We start from the raw sequence: 19917 nt of genomic DNA, 5'->3' as shown, positions 1-19917 counted from the left end.
AATACTCTTTTAGTTTTATTCTTGCTTTGACATTGTTCTTTGTTTTTCCCTTAATATCAAGAACAATATTAAATATATTATCAAAATTTTTTTTCTTAATATGAATAACATCCATATTATGATTAATCAGATTGATTTTCCAGTATGAAATATTTTAAAACTGCTCCGCTTCATGCAATTATGTGTAACACCATAATCTGGAAGATGACTTGAGGTTAATTATGGTCTCTCAGTGATCTTTAGAACTTCACTGATCATTTGCAGTATATCATCTTCGCTAATCTTTAGGGGTGGACTTGATCTTTCAACTATAGTTATGAAAAATGCATCTTTTTTCCTCCAAGATTAGTGAATCAAACCAAGAATTTTTTTTTCATGCTTCAAAGTGAATGCTTTAAGCATGTCTATGCAGTAGGGACATGGCAATTTCCCGACTGTGTTCCAACCAGATAGCATCCCATAAGCAGGGGAATCACTGATCGTCCACATAAGAGCATCTCTGAGGTAAAAGTTTTGTTTTGTTGCAATATCATAAGTCAACACGCCGGTTTTACTCTTTGGGCTATGTGGACCTGGTATGATCAAACCTAGAAATAAGAACGATACAATTATACATATATCATGAGACAAATTATATGACATGATAATAATTGGTCAACAAGAGTAGGGTGTTGCAACATGATTGTATGGTGTGAACCTATCTGTATATAAACCAAACCAGACGTTGTGTGGTTCTGCTGCAAAATTCGGATAACCGCGGTCGAAGTGTTTCCAAGCTTCACCAGCTAAGGGATGAGTCATTGTATTATCATTAATAGATCCGGTCTTATGCCATGTCATGTGGGGAGCTGTGCACATAGAAACAAGCAGTTGTTGGAGCCGTGGAATGATAAAAAAATAAAAGAGACGTTTGTAAGGAATATACTTCTGGGTTTTACTTTCTCCCCCTTGGTTTGAATCTATCAACACTACAAAATCTAAATTTTGTCTCTTGTGCATTCTCCTTTTAAGATAAAATACATCTGTTGATGCAACAATCTATCTTTTTCAGATAGTAGCCCCAACTTCTCCGCTAACTTTTTAGTTCCGTACAATTCTTCTGGAACTAAATTATCAGTAAGGTTTGTCTTCTTTAATAATATTGCTACCTGATTGAAGCATTCTCTTGGCAATGCTAAAATCAGATTTGATACTCGACATTCTTAGGGTGACTGTTAACTTTATGTGCGAAGTGCATCATTTCAACAGTGATTGTTGGACAACATTTAATAGCTCATAAAAATGTTGTGCTTCACTGTTCGGTCCCGTCATCATCAGATACACTTTGAACAAATGAGCCCTGATCGCATGATCAATCATTTGCTCATACATGCTAGAATCGTAAACAGTTGGCGGGGCATAACTTGACCGTTTTGAACATCAGGTTCAAATTCACCTTGTGAAGTTTAATTCCAATAATCATGTTTAATTCATCTACGATATAGTTTCAACTTTACTTCGTTAAGTGTCGGGTACGCTTGATTTTTGTGCTTTGCACAGGGACATCAGAACCTACCTTCTGAGAGCTGAACGCGCAACTGAGATGCCACATGCACAAACTCTTCAACATCAGCAATAAACTTGTCAGTTATTCCTTTTATTCTTGGATATAATCTGTTATACATCCACAATCTAACACTTTGAATATCGATCTGTACCATAAATGCAGCTATATAGATTAGTGCACCTACACATTACATAGCCTACTTGAAACCTTAGGCCGCCTATACATGATACTCAAAATCTATAGCCCACAAATCCAGAGAAAATCAACACTAGTATAACTCCACCATAAACTTACATATCACAAATTTCTTATGCATTTACAGTCTCACACATAAATTTCGCATTTACGTACATAGCGCAAATTTCTTATGGATTTACATATTTCACATCTAAATTTTCATATTTACGCACATAGCAAAAATTTCTTATGTATTTCCATTTATATCTCACACCTAAATTTTCATATTTACACACATAACATAAATTACTTATGTATTTTACATATCTCACACCTAAATTTTTATATTTACATACATAACACAAATTTTTTATGTATTTATATATCTCACTCCTAATTTTTCATAATTACATACATTGCACAAAATTTCCTTTTTATTTACATTTCTCACACCTATAACTCATATTTGCATACATAGAACAAATTTCTTATGGAGTTACAAATCTCACACCTAAATTTTCATATTTACATACATAGCACAAATTTCTTATGGATTTACATATCTCGCATCTAAATTTTCATATTTACATATATATCACAAATTTCTAATGCATTCACATATCTCACACCTAAATTTCATATTTATATATATACCATAATTTTCTTATGCGTTTACATATTTCACATCAAAATACATGGCATATATCTCTTATTTATTTACATATCTCATACCTAAATTTAGGGAAAACCATAAAATCTATATGCATTCCATACCCAATAATGTAATACGAAAAAAACTTAGCAAAACTTATATATTTTCGGATCTAATACCTATGCAAGTAAAAAAAAAAAAGATGAAAATTTATGCTAAACCAAAGCGTGAAGACGTGGGAGAAGATTTCTCACTTTGGACGGGGTTGGAGTGGCAAAATAGAGTTGGATTCGTCGGAGAAGCTTAGGAGGCGACGAAATGAAGTAGAAGGAGAAAGAGCACGTGAAGTAGAGTTGTGGTTTGCTAGAGATCTATTTTAGGGCTCTAGCGTTAAATTTAGCGTCGGTCATAGCAAGCGCAAATAAGTGAGTTTGGCGTCGGGCATAGCAGACGCTAATTCAACACTGTAGCGTCGGGTTATCGACCTCTGTTCGACGCAACTCACTTGCTCGTTTCTTCTGATTTTGGGACCGCACGGTGACGCCAACAGACGCTAATCCGTCGTTACTTTTGCTTCAGAAATATTTCCGATGCTAATTCGAACACTAATTAACAGTTTTTCTATAGTGTTTTCTACCTCAAGACCCCCACCGCTTCGATACTTGGGCATTCATCACAAGATAAATTTGATTTTAACAATATAAATAAATATATATATATATATATATATATATATATAAGCTTATATATAAAAATAATGGCGTCGGTGGTGAGATCGAGCTGCTCCGCTAGGGTTTCGCCCAATGACGATTCCTTGGCTTGATCGTGCTCGAAAACGAGCTGCGTTCGTCGACTCCTTCATCGTCGTCACGTCTCGCTGCTTCTGTGGACGTCGAGCTGCGAGCCGCGTCGAGCCGCGATCGTCTTTTCGTCTGCGTGGTCGTCCCGACCTTTCGGTCCTCGTGGTCGTCTCGTCTGCGCGTTCGGCCTGACATTTCAGCTCGTCTTCGTCGTCTCGTCTGCGTGGTTCTCCTCTCGCTCTTGTTTGCTGCAACTGCCTCATCGAGCTGCAAGTTCTGCGGCTTCGACAATTGCTGGGCAGAGCTTTTTTGCTTTGATTTCTGTGATTTGCTGTGACGGAGCTTCCTTCGTCTACGGTTGAACTTGGCAAAATCTTCTTTGCCCACGTGGTGGGTAATTCTCAGAGGGAGACGACGCTTCACCTCAAGTTATAAGAAGCAACGAGAAGGTGATTGCCCCTTTATCAAGATTGCAAGCAGGAAAAGTGAGAAAATAACATTTTTTTTCTGTGAGCTAGAAATTTCATCCCTTACTGATAAATTCAAGTTTGTTCTTATTGGAAAATTTTAGTGGGGACATCCACCTATGGACGTTATCAGGAAAAGTTTTGATGATCTCAAATTAGCAGGAAAGTGAAAAGTAGGGCTCATAGATGGGAGACACGTATTAATTCAACTAACCGTGCCTGAAGACTACTCTGAGATTTTTTCCAAAAAATATCTCAACATTGTTGGTAAACCAATGAAGCTATTCAAGTGGCCCTCTGATTTTGACCCCAAGCGTGAATCTCCTACTGTACTGGTATGATTTAGTCTATCTAATCTTAAGCTGCACTTTTTTCACCATCAGGTTCTTTACTCTATTGGTGCTATACTTGGGGACCATTTGAAGCTAGATCTACCCACTTTTAACCTAGCCAGACCTTCTGTAGCTAAAATACTTGTTGAAAAAGATATTACTTTACCTGATGTTACTGAAGTTTGGTTGGGCACAACTCACAATGGATATTGACAACAAATTGTTATGGAGCATAGACCTTCTTATTGTTCTCATTGTATGATGTTTGGGCACAATCTTGATAAATGCTATAAGCTTCACCCTAATTTGAAATCTAAATATCAAGTGAAAGATTTTGAAATCTAAAGATCAAGTGAATAAGAATGGATCTGACCCCACTGCTTTGGATATATCTGTTTCATCTGAAGAGAAAACTACCACAGAATAGGTTATGGTGTCTGAGTTAATCGCCCCTGTGAATCCTCCATCTAAAAATACTATTTCTGCGATCGATGAGAAGCTGGATGACCCTGCTGAGCAACCTACACTTTCAAACCCTACTCAGCTGCAGGAAGCATTAGGTGAAGATGAGACATTTCATGTTTCACACACACTTGAACTCACAGTTGTTGCAACAGTTGACAATCCTTCTTCTGGTGTTCATTAGCTTTTATCTGTCCGACGTTCTGTTTACCAACATGATGATTGAATGAGCAGTTTTCTGAGGAGGAATGACAGGTCTATTCAAGGAAGAAGAAGAAGATTGGAGGCAAGCTTCAACTTGAGAACCTAATAAATGATACTTTGGTTACTTCGGGAAATGACTCAGCACTCAACAATTTGTTATCTGGATCTCGCCTTAGAACTAGAGTCAGAGGCATGACTAAACAGACTCGTCACTATCTACTCTTTTCTGCGATTTTGGTACCTTTTTTTTGGGTTTTTCTGTATCTTTTCTCTTTTTGGGTGTTTGTGTGTTTTGTATTGTATGGGTAGGGTGCCTCTATTGGGCCCTCTCATACAACTTTTATGTACCTTTCCTATTTTAATAGATTTATTCTTTGGGCTTCTCAAAAAAAAAAAAAAAAAAAAAAAAAATATATATAAATATAAAAAATAGCTATCTCTGTTTATAGAAGTTTTATTATATGAGTAATTTATCTTATATTTTAATAAAGTACTTTATATGATAAAAATTGATTATATTAGTCCAGAATTCTATATTTTGTAAATTTTATATTTGCATATATATTATACCATTAATTATTAAAATTTGACGCGATTCTATTTTATTTTGAGATACTTTTTGTGAGTTTAGCTTTACTATTCTCTTAAATAAATTCTTAAGCATGAACTATTAGAAATTTTTTTTTTCAGGACCTTCAGAAGTAGCGGTGGTTAATAGCCGTTTTTGTTGGTAGCATGTGCCATTAATCAAGTGTTTTGAAAACCACATTGCAACTTTATTCTCCATATATTTTACATAAATATCTTCAAAATTACTGTACATGTCTTAATTTTTCTGTTCTCTATATCAAAATCAGAAAATTATATCATGATAATAGTTTTTTTTCCCAGCATAGTTTATATAAATATTGTCAAAAATATTTCTTGGCTTCAAAATTACTGTAAATGTCTTTTCTTATCTTCAAATAAAACAAATGAATTAATCAATCATGTGATTTAGATGATGATCAATACACCTGTTGTGTCACTAGCTTATTGCTTCTACATGATATTTGGAAGATTTACATACAAACCACTCAATTCCTATGCATTCACATATCACATATCTGACACCTAAATTTTAATTCTGACATTCATGCCACCTTTTCTATGCATGATTTCTGCTTTTGTAAGTTAAAATAATGATATTTTTGATGTGATATGAAAGATATAGCCCACATAAATGTAAAAAGTAAAGCTTGTCGGTGTAACATATGTAAATATATATGCAAACGCACCATGATAATTTAGATTTGACGACGCACGTCTTGCTCTCAGACCGTTGTAAAGAGAGGAATCGCCATGGAAGGTGCAACTGAAGCCTTGATACAGCTCATTAAAGACCACGGTCGTTGGGTGGATCCGCCTGCAGAAGAATAGAAATTCTTCCAGTCGAATCGCACTCCTGCTACAGAAGAATTACATGCCATTATTTCTTAACGCTGTTATTATACAATGCAGAATCCGGTTGTCATATTCATATGTTTTACAATCATGAATAATGTGTAAATAAATAAAGCCGTGCATGAGTTAATATGAAGTGTAGGTAACATGTTATATATCAGCATGCTTGTATGTCAAATGAATATGATTATAATCATGGTACAGTCGCGCCGAATATTATGGAGTAAGACTTTGCTTTTGTTTGGCTCATTAAATAAATATGTTCATTGAAATCAGCCAAAGGTTAGTTAATTATTATGTGCATATAGTTGTATGATGAGTTTTTTTTTCCCTTAATTTATTTAATGATTTATTAGCATACCTAGCACCCAATTCATATGTATTAACATATCAACCACATAAATCTAAATTTTTACATACAAATCACCCAAATTATGTTGAAAATATAGGAATCGAGTGGTCTGTATGCAAAAATTTAAGTTTGGGTGGTTGATATGTTAATACGTAGGATATAAAAGACCTAGTTACTGTCGAACCGGCACGAATGAGTGCACGGTTTTCTATCGGGGAAGACGAAAAATGAGAAAGAGTAGTTGTAAATTAGGAAAAAAATATTATGTGCGGGACAACTCATGCACATAATATTATCTCGTGGATTAGATGCTTGAAAACCAAATACAAACTAGTCAAACATGAAGGAATTACATTTTAATGATAAGGCAAGCTTAAAAGTTTCAACTAGTGTTTATAAATGAGAAATTATATATTTATTTTACAATAATTTTGGCTGTGATTTTGATAGGGAGATAAAAGAGGAGCAAATACAATTTGATATTTGAAGAAGAAAGAGGAAGAAATCATTTAGATAATTTATAAATTTTAAAATGAAAGCATTTAAATAAATGTAAAGATTAAAAAAATATAATTTATTGATAAATAGTGATAATTTTAAATTTAAAATTTATATAAACATATCCATGCAAATAATAATAAGGAAAAAATATTTGTCACTTAATTTATATATAAATAATTTATAATTTCTTTTACTTATGTGTTACTAATTATAAATATAATCAGAGTTCAATGAAAAAAATTAAATTGATTAAAATTAATTTTAGAAATATTTATACACATATCACACAATACTTATATATTTATATATCTAATACTTAAAATTTAATTTTTATATATATCCCACTTTATCTATGTAATTAACTTCTTACTAATATGATAATATTTTTGTAATATAATATGTAATATGAAATATTTGAGTTAGATAAAGTTTTATATTGGAGTGAGAATTTGAAAAATGGATGAAAGCGGGTGCTTGATTTGTAAATACTAGAAAGTAACGTGTCGGGTGCACTGTCTTGCCTCCCCCTTTCTATTTTGTCTACCAAACGCCGCCATTCTCGCGGCCGCACTTGTCTTCATCCTGCGGTCATCAAGTCGCAGATTCTCTGGATTCGATTCTCCTTTTCTTTTCGTGAACGAAACCAGCTTCCTCAAAGCCAAATCTTTTTACCGGCAATAAGTTTACTGCTTGGGTGAACTTCGTTTTCTCGCCTGTCATCTCGGAGATGTCGAGCTCCGCGGTATATTGGGTGAATGCTTGGAGCGTACCTATGGCCGGTCTCCAGCGTTCTTCGCGCGTGGGACTTTCATTGCCAGGCCGCAGGAGTTGGCGTTCATGTTCATCTTGGAGGAAGATTCTTGGTGCCTCCATGGCGCTTCCGATGAATTTCGGGGACGGCCTTGCTTCCCTAGAAAGCAATGTAACGATCTCAAATGGGCCCTTTTATTTATGCTAATTTCCCTTTTTTTCTTCTGTTTTTTGCGTTGGGAATTGGTTTTTTAGCCTTATTCGTAAATTATGGTTAGTTGATGTTGTACTAAATGGCTGCTAACTGTTGCTTAAACTTTAAAAGTATAGGGAATGAAATGTTGAGAAAAGGAACCTTTGATTTTGTGCTTGCTTTATGTTGTATGCCTCATGAAAACTTGCTGAAGTTAGTCTTTTCTATGCCCTCAGAGATCACTCTTCAGCATAACCTTTTTGTATATGGCTTTGAGCTAAAAATGAAATTGCTGCTGAAAAAAAAAAAAAAAACCCAGCATACTTTATACTTCATGCCTTCTGAAGTTGGACTTTTGCGCTCCTTTCAAGAGTATTTTTGTTGTGTTTCCCAAGCCTAAAGTGCCTAGCATACATTTTTGTAATACTTCTTTCTGTTTTCTTAAGTAGTCCATATTTGCATAAGATTTCTCAAGCCTGAAGTTTACTTCATTAATATTCAATTCAAGTATGGGTGTAAACGAACCGAACACGAACGAACAGAGCTTGTGTTCGTGTTCGGTTCGTTTGAAATTTAGTTTGTTTGAAATAAACTTGTGGTCGAAATTGTTCGTGAAGTCACTGTTCGTGTTCGTTGTTGAACGACAGAGCCGGACACGAGCGGTTTGTGAACGACGAGTCGGTTTGACATCTCTAATATTAATATATATAAATAATATATTATATTAATTATATAACTTAAATTATATAAATATATAATATTTATATTAGTATATTACTAATATAGTATATTAATATATTATTATTATTAATTTATTATATATTATAATTTATAAAATTTAATTTTTTATATATAATTATTTTAAATTATTTTATATTTTGAACAATAACGATTCGAACACGAACGCATCACTGTTCGTGTTTAGTTCGTTTAACTAACCGGACGAAAAAAAATTGTTCACGTTCGTCTCGTTTACTTATCGAACGAATCGAACACTAACTCATTGACAAACTGAACACCAACTATTCGCGAACAACGAGCTTTTTTGACAGCCCTAAATTCAACCATAAGAGCGTGTTCTTTTGGTCATGAACTTGACTTTGATAATGGCTTCCTTTTTTCATGCATTTCTAGAAGAGAGTGAAGCTTTAGGAGAGTAAGAGAAATAGGAAGGAAACCAGAGAAGTAAAGCCATGCTGTAGATTATACCTGCTCTCACAGAATAAATGGTGCATTAGATGTAATATATGTGTATACTAAAGCAGTAGGGACAAATAGAATATATGTACATCCTGTAGATTTTGTTGTGGATGAAAGACCTTGATGATTTATCCTTTGTGATGAATTAGCTTGTGCAGTCGGAGTAGTTTAGTGAACAAATCAGTGAGTTGATCCTGAGAGTGTAGATGATGAATGATGATGTCATGAGCTTTAATACAGTCACAAATAAAATGGTGGTTGATCTCGTTGTGTTTTGTGTGAGCATGGAAGACTAGATTGTTGGCGAAAGCAAGTGCCGATATGTTTTCATAGTAGAGAGGGATGGTTAGATGAATTGGCACATGAAAATCTTGAAGTAGGCGATGAATCCATGTAACTTCATTGGTACTGCTGCAAGAGCTCCATATTCTACTTTTGTGGATGAACGAGTGAACGATGTGTTGGCTTAGGAGATTAAGTTGAATTGGTGGTAGATTTGCGGTCTATGAAGTCTATTGCCCTATCGGAATCGGAGTAGCATGTAGGCATGAAGTTGAAGATTAGTAGCAGTGACGGTGAGGCAGATTTGTGGTGGATTTGAGATAACAAAGTAATTGTTTGAGGCATTGATTATGAGATTGAAGTGGGTTATGCATATGTTTAGACAACTAGTCGATAGAAAAGGAGAGATAGGTACGAGTAATTGCTTGGTATTGAAGAGAGAAAAACGGTGGCGATTTTGGTGAGGATTTGGGAGACCATTATATAGAGTAGATGACAAGGGTGTTTTTGTTGGAGTTGGTGCATGTAATGGTTTGCAAGAAATCGTTCCAGCATGGCTTAGTATGCCCACGACATATGCATGATAAGACAGATGAGGCCATTAGGCATTCGAGGGATCTGTATGCTAAGTAGTGGGATATTTCACTAAGATTGCACTTGCGAAGATGTTGTTGGAGGGTGGAAATTATAATGCTTATGAGGGTGGGGTTATTTCCAGTGATTAGAAGATCATCAACGTAGATGAGGATGAAGAGGTGGGTAGTGTTGCAAGTGTGCAAAAGTATTGGAGGTCGATTGAACTATAGTGGAATCCATGGTTACGGAGATGCTGAATAAGAGTGGCATGCCATTGTGTCGACATTTTGTTTGATGAGTAGATGGAGGGACAAGTGTCTAGCTCCCTTGGGTTTGAAGAATTTAAAATTCCTTGGACATTGCTTTGTGCCAACATTCATGTTTAACTACTATAGATTAGCAGGAAGGAGCTGCTGGTAGAGTGATTATATGAGCTGGATCAGGAAGTTTTTTGGGCAAAAAGATGCCTGATTTGTAGCCTGTGAAATGGGATGTGTGGAGGGATGGATTGGTGATTTGTGGGAGAAGATTGATTTTAGTGCTGAAGGAAAGGATGATTCTTGAGGAGCTTAGCGAGGAGGAACAATTGGGGCAGTTTGGGGTGAGGAGATGTTGAGGAAAGTCTTGTTAGATGTAGAGAAATTTGATGCTTGGAAAATTTAGAAGAGGTATGTATTTGGAGAGGGGATGATTGCTTACAATGGATGTAGGATAACGATAGGGGGTCCTCGTTGAAAATAATATGCATCAATAAGTATAGTTAACTGGTGGGTGAGTGATAACATTTGTAGCCTTCGTATTTATAGTCAAGATTGATACATTGAATGAAAGTTGGGGAGAGTTTATTGGTTATTGTTGTGATAGCATTTGTAGCCTTGTATTTGGGGCTTAGGGGTGTAATCGCATACAACAAGAGCAACCAAAGATCTTCAGGTGAGTATAATCTGGAGGTTTGTTGTATAGAATTAATATGGAGGAATATGGTTTGTAGTAGGGGATGGAAGTTGATTAATGAGATGATGCAATAAAGAGAGCGTCTACCCAGAGAGAATGTGGTAGATCTTTAATTGTGCAAGTAATTTTGAGTATATGACAATGCTTTTGTTCATCGATTCCATTTTGCTTGGAAGTGTAAGTGCTGATTTGGTGAGAGATATCACATTGTCTTAGTAAATATTGAAAAGTAGAGTTGCTATATCCGTCACCTCCATTAGACTGAGTGTTTTGATCTTATTGTTTAATGATGTTCGACAAAGGTTCTGAAGTTTATAAATGTTGAATTTACATTAAATTTATGTTTCATTGGAAAAACCAATAAAAGTGAGAAATTATTAATAAATGAACACAATATCTTAAACCTTGATTAGGAAAGTGGGGGATGGATCTTATATATTCATGTGAATACCATGCAATGGGGCAGGACATCATGTTACTGAGATTGGAAATGAGAGTTTGACTTTAAGTAGAATGGCAGTGAAAACATGTAAATTTTGTTTTTGAAATACATATAAGAGGAACATATTTAGCTGGAAGAATAATGGAATGATGAAGATGATCCGAGCGGTAATGCCATTTGGTGGTAGCAGTGTCTTGAGGAGCGCAACGTTAGGAATGCAATCCATGGAGCGGGGATGGCACTTGATGTGGTATAAGCCTTTTCGGGCTACTTCGAAGAGAAGTGTTTGATTGGAGTTCTGATCCTTGATGAGGTAGCCATCCGAGTTAGTTGTAACAAAATGATGATTATTATGAGTTAATTTGTTAATTGATATGAGATTGTGAGATAAGTTGGGGACATGAGAATTGAGCTGACTTTAAGCCTGTCGGATGGTGTTGGTAGGAAGCCTTTACTAGTGTGAACGATAGGGAGCCGTTGGTCATTTCCAATGGTTATTTGTTGAGAAACAGTGTGCGGTGTGGGACTGGAGAGATTATTGATGTCATAAGTTAAGCGAGATGAGGCACTCTAGTCAAGAGAGTAGTTAAGGAGTCAAGAGGCAACTCAAGATTGGGTTCGTATTAGAGATAAGTATGATGGCAATATTTTGCTGCAGAGTGATACATCTTGTTACAGATTTGACATTTTATTCAAGGTTGATTAGATTTGGCTGTTCATAATTAGAATTGGCGCTGGTAGATTGACTGTTGCTTGAGTATTGATCTCATTTATGGCTGTTGTGAGTGTAGCGACATCTGGTTTTGATAGGAGAAGCAGTGAGAGCTGAATGGGTGTCCTGATGCATGATTGAGTATGGAGAGATGCTTTAGTTGCCAGATTGGTTACTTTATAATAGAGCAGGGAGTATAAATCATCCAGATAATGGGTTGGAGATTACTGTGAATGGTGGTTTTGAAGGCATTGTAGTTTGGGGGTAAACCGTTCAGTCTATAGAGGATAATGTCTTTAAGATCAAGAGGTGTGCCAGCTGCTGCAATGGTGTTGACTTTTGCCTTAATTTTGCAAGATATTATGTCATTCTTTTGTCTTTGCATAAACATGTGTGAAGTTCATTCTTGCGCTGAAGGATGGGAGAGTGATTGCTGAATTGAAGATGTTCATTGAGGGTGGTCCAGATATCATTACAGGTGTCTAAATTGAGGAATGTAAGTTAATAGAGACGGAGAAATGCAGGAGGAAAAGGCAGCTAGTAGATTTTGATCTTCTAGCTTCCAGGTTGTCTATTGGGGATTGAACGGTACAGAGCTGTGGTGTAGATATTTGGCTGGTTTTCCATATTGAACCATCCATATAACCCTCAAAACTATTAATTCAGAAATATTTTAAATTTAAAACTCCATGTGAGATAGTTTTCAGTGGTGACTTGAGTGGAAATGATGCTTTTTATATTTCACAATAGAAATTTCAGTTGAGTGGAGATGATGCTTTTGATATTTGACATTAGAAATTCCATCTCCTTGCAAGAGAACTACAAGAATTGCATATAGTTTTCTGTTCCCATCTTTTATGCAATTTCAAGTAACAGTGAAGATTATTAACATTTTTCTATTGATGTCTTACTTCATTGAAAATTTTTTATCCTGTTATAAGGAAATTTCTAGCCTAGTATAACTATCGTATTTTAAGTATACTGATAGTGTAATGAATCTGTTCGCTAACCAGATTTGTATCATTCTATCACATAGTTAACATTGTTTTACTTGCTTTCTTCTAGATGATTTCATCCTATTTAACTTCTAATACTTGAGAGACTACATTAGCAGTTGATCCAGTGAATTGAGATAAAGAGATCAGTGATCCTCGTAGCAGCGAATTCAATGTTTGTGCTGAATTTCTTGTTAAAAATTGTCCTTCATTCTTTTTTCAGTATTATCAATTGTCCTTTCTCTGTTTCTTTCCCGCCTTCCTTTCTTTTCTTCCCTTTCTCCTTAATCAACAATCAAAATCCATTTGATGCCTAGATAAAAAAATTTCTACTTTTTTTAGTGCTTACTCTATTTAATAATACAATTCTTCCACTTCTTCTCAATATTTTAACTTCTAACCATTCATACCATCCCTACTAACTATATAAAATTCCCAATGCTTATTATTTTGGCACATATTTAGTCATAATCAGAACAAAGTTTGTTGAGGTCTTTCAGTTCGGGATTCAAAACTTTCGTGGTGAATATAATAAATTAATGAAGGTAGGACACTGTAACACTGTTGCTTCACATTAAACTAAGAATAATTTCAAGTGCAGATATTTATCCATGACAGATTGCATAGAAATGCTCAAGTGTAAACTTAATTATCTAATGTTAGTTATTTTGTGCTTTATGTTTTTAATTTGGTTTGCGCAAAATGTTTATGAAATGCTTTTTATATCTATAATGTGTTCTGAAGGTGTGTTGATCATGTTTTCAGAGCTCGCATGTTGTTGAGAACCCAGATGAAGGTACAAATGTCAATGATGAAATAACCAACATTCTTATTGAGTGTAGAGATGTTCACAAATCATTTGGAGGGAAGCAGATTTTAAGAGGTTTGAGCTTTAAGGTGATTCTTTTGATTGCTGATATTTTGTATTATTACCATCATTTCCTTGAACTTTAATGTAGAGATATAGTGAATAAGAGTTAAAACCATAAGAGTTGTTATTTACAATTATATGGTTTACTAAGAACGAAGAAGAAAATAGTTTGTTTCCCTTATCTATATTTTCTTATTAATGGTTAAGTACTTGATTATATTTCTGTTACATGATGCTTGATAGATAACTAAATGATTGTGCAAAGATATAACTTTAAATGAAGAAGTTATTTTCATGTTTTAGGTGAAGTTGAACGATTCATCTATTTTTTATAGGTCATAGATGACAAGCAAGCACTGACGCAAAATAAATTATATATTAAATTTGAATTTTGTTTGATGGGTGTGCGGACATATTGTTTGTTGTAAATGCATATCAGTGAATCTTCAAAGTAAACGCAATGACAAAATGGTCAAGGCCTACTAATATATCTTAAGTTGGGAGTTTTCTAGGTATGAGATAATATTTTCAAAAAGTTTTTGATAGACTTCTGTGACAGACAACTATGAATTTTCTTCTTTATTTACACACAAGGCAATTTTGTTTGGGTGGACTGTTGAATGTTAAGAAACTTTCAAAAAAATGAGAGTGCTTTATTTTACCATCTATATTAATTATTTTCTTATTAATTTGAAGATTTTTATATTTATAGTGATGATTCAGTTTAGAGGTTTGGGGTTTTTATGGATGAAATATTGTAAGATGATTGCATATACCTATAGATAGTTGAAATCACATTAGAAAAATTATTCAATATATAATCTTGATTCCTAGTTTCAATTGTATTTGCATTGAAGATATGGTGAAATTTGTTATATAGAATTAGATGTGAGGAGTATACATATCATCAAAGTTTTAAGTACCACTTTAATTTGGGGCAAAGAAGATCACTATAATTAATTAAGGGTTATGATTTGGGTATTTAGCATCAATATGGTAAAGCTAATTTGGTTGACTGATGGATTGAGCGGAGGGTCTATTGGTGTTTAGGACAATTGATCGCTAAGTTGGTATATAGAAGTTAGAGTTGAAAGTGATGGGATTAGATAACGAGCATGTAAGCCAGTTGATTTAGATTATTGTGAAATCTTTGGAAGGGACTGTATGCTTGGTGTACTTTTGAGTGGGTCCCCAAAGGCATCTTTGAAGGAACTCTCTAAGTATGCTCCTAAACAGGATCCAAAAGGGCATTTTGATCGAAATATTTCCTAATGGACATCTGTGAAATTGTTTATAATAATTTCGAGTTGATTTAACAGAGCGTGTCCTTTTCTATAGCTTTGATGCTCATGCAGACATAGAATTAAGAACTGTGATGCCAGAAGTATATCAACCTATGGGCTGATAATAAAATATTTATAATGCCAGGATCATCTAAACCTTCTTCAATGCTCAAGCAAGACACACTCAATAATGCTGATATTGGAAAATGGGGGGTTGAAAAAGATTCAACGAGACCAACCAAAGAAGCAATCTGAGATCGTAAAAAAAGAAAGCAGCCAGAATAATTATGAGATGCACTAATCAAATTAAAGATACAAGAGTTTCTGATACCAGAGTCAACCGTTGGGAAAATAGAATTTTATTACTTAAGCAACAACATTTTTCAATCAAGACTCAAAACAACATATAAATCAACAAAAACACTAATATCCAACTAGAGCCGGATAGGATGTTCCTTGGACAGCGGTGAGAAGGATTCTAGATAGGTGGCAACAGACTAGAGGGGGTGTTTTGGTGGCAGTAGGGGTGATCGAGGAGTTGTGGCTGCAACTGGATGCAGGTAGCAGGAGTTGCGGCTCTACAGGAGAATAGGAGATGGCTGACGATTGGTTGGGAGGCAAAGGAGAGGGCTGGTGACATCGCAAGTTTGATGGGAAGGGCTTGCGACCCAATAAGAAAGCTGGGGCTAGGGAGGGGGGACTGCTATGATGGGAGAGAGGTTAGCGGTATAGCAGGAAAAGTAGATGAGTATATTGAGAACAGGTTGGAGGCGGGTGGAGTTTGCGATGGCAATAGGGAAGAATTTCTAAGGATGGTGATCGAAAAATAGGAACAAGAAGGTGCACAAGGTGGATGACAACGAGCAAGTGAGGGGAATAAGGAAAGATACATACCAACTCGGGACAAGGTACAACCCAAGCACTTTTTGCCGTCGAATACAACTCTAGAAGAAAATGACGATGCCGGCGGTTGTCCTGACAGAAAGACTCAGCAAAAACTAATCCTAAACAAATAAAACGACTTATTTATAATAGTAAATAAGGAGGGGGAGGCCCCTCCCTTGGGTGGTAAAACCAGTCCTCTTAGACCGGCTGACCAATGCAGCACCAAGAATGAAACAAATTTGTGCTCTCCAACCATTTCAGCCCTCCCAAGCTCCGCGTCAATTTTCTATTCTCGCAACCAATCGAGATACATAAATCACCACCCAAAAGATGGACGAAGGAGACCTGAGATGTCACTACCAACAACGAAGGGATTACAGTCGCCACCATCCAACACTCTGGATACATACTCATTCCAATTTGGGAATCACAAAGGGAGCAAAGTCCCTCACAAAATTTAAAAACGAGCAAAAGACCCCTAGTACAATAAAATACCACTTATTTATAATGTAAAAAGGACCGAAACACTGATAAAAATAAATAGGCAAAAATACCCTTATTGCTATTAAGAGTGGGCGACAAGCTTACTTTTAATTTTCTCATTCTTGGATAATTGATTATTGTGTAAATGATCGCATGACAGGTTCTAAATTATTTTTATCATATAGATCTTGTGCAGACATTAAAATGGTCAAAATTTTCGATGGTTACCTCTCGGTAATTGTCAAGGTCGGAACTATTAAACTCTCCTTATTGTTAACCCTTCACGATGTTCTCTATGTTTCTAATCTATCATATAACTTATTGTCCATTAATAAATTTACTGCTGATCGTCAATACCAGGCTAATTTCTATTCTTATTGTTGTGATTTCAGGAATTGACTATGAGGAGGATGATTGATAATGTTAAGAAAAAGAATAGTCTTTATTATCTTGATAATGGACATGACTCGAATAGATAGTGTCAAAGTATTAATTTAAATTTTGTTTATATTTCTAATGACAATGATATTATATATTAGGTCATTCTAGTTTTCATTGTTTAAAATGTGTTTCATAAAATATTTCAGAATAAAAATGTCATTGTAATGTGAAGTTTTTCAATTTATGAAGCATTATCATATTTTGTTTTTCCACAAACATATAAGCCAAGTATATCATTTACTCGGTTCATAGTAATATATGGGGTCTTTGTGAAAATCTTATATATTCTGGAAAAAAATAGTTTGACTTTAATTGATGATCACACTAGGTTAAGTTTAGTTTATTTAATGAAAGAAAAATCTGAAGTGAAAATAGTTTAAAAATTTTTTTACACTATGGTACAAACACATTTTAAAAAAAAAACTATTCAAATGTTATGAAGGGTTAATAATCGAGAGTATTTAAAAAATATTTGGGTCAATTTTTTCTAGAAAGAGTAATAATTATCAAAGCTCTTATATCGACACTCCACAACAAAATGATGTAGCTAAATAAAAAATCAAGCACTTTTGCAGGTAGTTCCGAGCTATTTTTACTGCTATATTTTTCATTAATAGAACAACCAATAAGGTTTTAGACTTTGAAACACTTTTTGATACTTCTCAAAAAATATTCCCAAAAAATTGACTCTCATCTTCTTTACTTCGAAAGATATTTGGGTGCACTACTTTCATTTACATTCATGGTCATAATCAAGAAAAAATTGTATCTCGAGCTAAAAAATTGTATTTATTTGTTATGATCCTGATCAAAAGAGGTATAAATATTTTTTTAAAAAAAACTTGTTATCTTGGATGTCATCTTTTTTGAATTGATTTTTTTTTTCACTTCATCTTCAAGGGGACAACAAAATAAAGATTAGACTAAGTTTTTGGATTTTCTTCAAACCGAAGACTCACAAAATAGTATCTCCCCAACTTTGATTGTTCAATCGGAAAGCCCAAGCAATCTTTTATTAGATGAAATTGCATCGAGTCTTTTAAATATTGAAGATGATTTGGGTCTTCCGATTATGCCATTTCATGATTTTCACAATAAGAAAGAAATAGAAAAAAGAACGATGACATTGTTACCATTTAATATTGTTTACACGGTGCAGAATACAACTCAAAAGAAAGGGTCTACGAATCATTTGCACTTCATAGAATTCACAAATCCTTCAGGCTATGTTCTTACTGTTTTTAATCTCATGTTCAGTCCACTTCATCTTCGAATTTTAAGTCTTCTGGTCCTGAAACTGAGCTCAGTTTAGATATTAAGTCTAATGAGTCTAGCCTTCCCGCTATTACTTGTAAAGGGGAGATGTTTTGCACCCAATATTCATTGCCCTATTACATGTCTTGTGAAAATCTCTCACCCCCTTTTCATGCTTTTTTCTCACAATTATCTTGTATGAAGATTTTTAGCCATGTGCGGGATGCTGTGAAAGCCCCTAAAGTGCAAGGAGGCCAAGCTTTTGAAAAAATTGGCAAATGAGAATTGGTTGATCCACCCAGATGAAAATATACTTTCGGGTGCAAATGAGTGTTTACACTCAAGTATAATTCAAATATCTCTAGAACAATACAAGGTTTGATTGGTTGACAAGGGATTCACTGAGGACTATGATATTGATTATATAAAGACATGCACTCTAAATTCTGTAATAGTTCTTCTGTCATTTGCGGTTTAATCTTGACTGATTTCTATAACAATTTGATATAAATAATATCTTTTTTAATGGAGATTTGATGGAAGAAGTGTATATTTATGCACTTTCAGGATTTAGTGAGAAGTTTGGCACAAACAGTGTAAATCAAAAAAATCTTATTCAAGTTGAAACATTCACCGAGAGCGTGGTTTGAGAAATTTATACTATTTGTTAAAGGTCATGGGTATACTCAAGGGCAAAGGGATCATACAATATTCTTTCGACATCCGAAGGTGAGAATATAGCTATACTAATTGTGTATGTGGATGATATTATTCTCACAAGAAATGACACATATGAAATGAACCGTTTGTGGAATTTTCTATCATTTGTTTTTGAAATCAAGCATTTAAGATCGTTTTTTTCCAATGGAAGTATTTTCTTGATATTCTAAAGGAAATAGTGATGAATGGGTGTAGACCTGAAGACACTCCAATTGATTCCAATCAAAAGCTGAGAGATGGGATAGATCGCGACCTAGTTAATACACTTCAATATCAAATGTTGGTGGGTAAGTTGATATACTTATCACATACATGGCTAGATATCACCTTTGCTGTGAGTTTGGTAAGCCAATATATGCATGTCCTATACCTTGAAGTAGTCAAAAAAATTCTCATATATCTAATGGGTAGATTAGGTAAGTGCTCTCTCTTTCAAAAGACCGCAAAAAAGAGCATGGATGCATACACTAATGTAGGTAGGGAGGGCCCAATTATTGACATGAGATCAACTTTAGATACCACACCTATGTGTGTGGAAACATGGTGACATGGCAAAGTAAGAAATAGAATGTGGTTGCAAGGAGTAGTGCTAAGGTAGACTATAGTGCTATGGATAATGAAGCAAGTGAGATGTTGTGATTGAAAAGAATTCTCTAAAGTTGCGGATCCCGACAAACTTGCCAATAAAGGTACACTATGACAATTAATCAACCATAAGTATTATAGAAAATCTAGTGCAACATGATCTTACAAAGCATGTGGAGATTGACAGACACTTTATAAAAGAAAAGATTGATTGTGGAGTTATTTACATGTTGTTTATCCCTTCTGCTTAATAAATAACAGATATCTTCACCAACGAACTGTTTGGGCTTAATTTTGAATTTTTTGTAAGCAGGTTGAGCATGTTAGATATCCATGCTCCAATTTAAGAGGGGGG

The 19917-nt window shown here is 34.7% G+C and overlaps 2 protein-coding genes across 10 annotated transcripts in view; both read left to right on the top strand.

Moving 5' to 3' along the window:
* LOC110022467 (4-hydroxy-3-methylbut-2-en-1-yl diphosphate synthase (ferredoxin), chloroplastic) overlaps positions 1-6159 on the top strand; it is a 41570-nt gene extending 35411 nt beyond the window's left edge. For all 4 annotated transcript variants that reach the window (XM_020721450.1, XM_020721425.1, XM_020721432.1 and 1 more), the window contains one exon: positions 5958-6159. In XM_020721450.1, coding sequence (XP_020577109.1) covers positions 5958-6059 — 102 coding nt within the window. In that variant the 3' untranslated portion in view covers positions 6060-6159. The remainder of the gene's footprint in view (positions 1-5957) is intronic.
* Positions 6160-7435: 1276 nt separating this feature from the next.
* LOC110039055 (protein TRIGALACTOSYLDIACYLGLYCEROL 3, chloroplastic-like) overlaps positions 7436-19917 on the top strand; it is a 32599-nt gene continuing 20117 nt past the window's right edge. For 3 of the 6 annotated variants that reach the window (XM_020744023.1, XM_020744030.1, XM_020744038.1), the window contains exons 1-2: positions 7441-7858; positions 13806-13937. In XM_020744023.1, the coding sequence (XP_020599682.1) occupies positions 7664-7858; positions 13806-13937 (327 nt within the window). In that variant the 5' untranslated portion in view covers positions 7441-7663. Of the gene's footprint in view, positions 7859-13805; positions 13938-19917 lie in introns of all 6 variants that reach the window. The other 3 variants (XM_020744010.1, XM_020744003.1, XM_020744015.1) reach the window with 2 other exon arrangements.

Source organism: Phalaenopsis equestris, unplaced genomic scaffold (assembly GCF_001263595.1).
Source record: "Phalaenopsis equestris unplaced genomic scaffold, ASM126359v1 Scaffold000002, whole genome shotgun sequence".
Lineage (NCBI taxonomy): Eukaryota > Viridiplantae > Streptophyta > Magnoliopsida > Asparagales > Orchidaceae > Phalaenopsis > Phalaenopsis equestris.
This window is presented reverse-complemented; position numbering and strand designations above follow the sequence as displayed.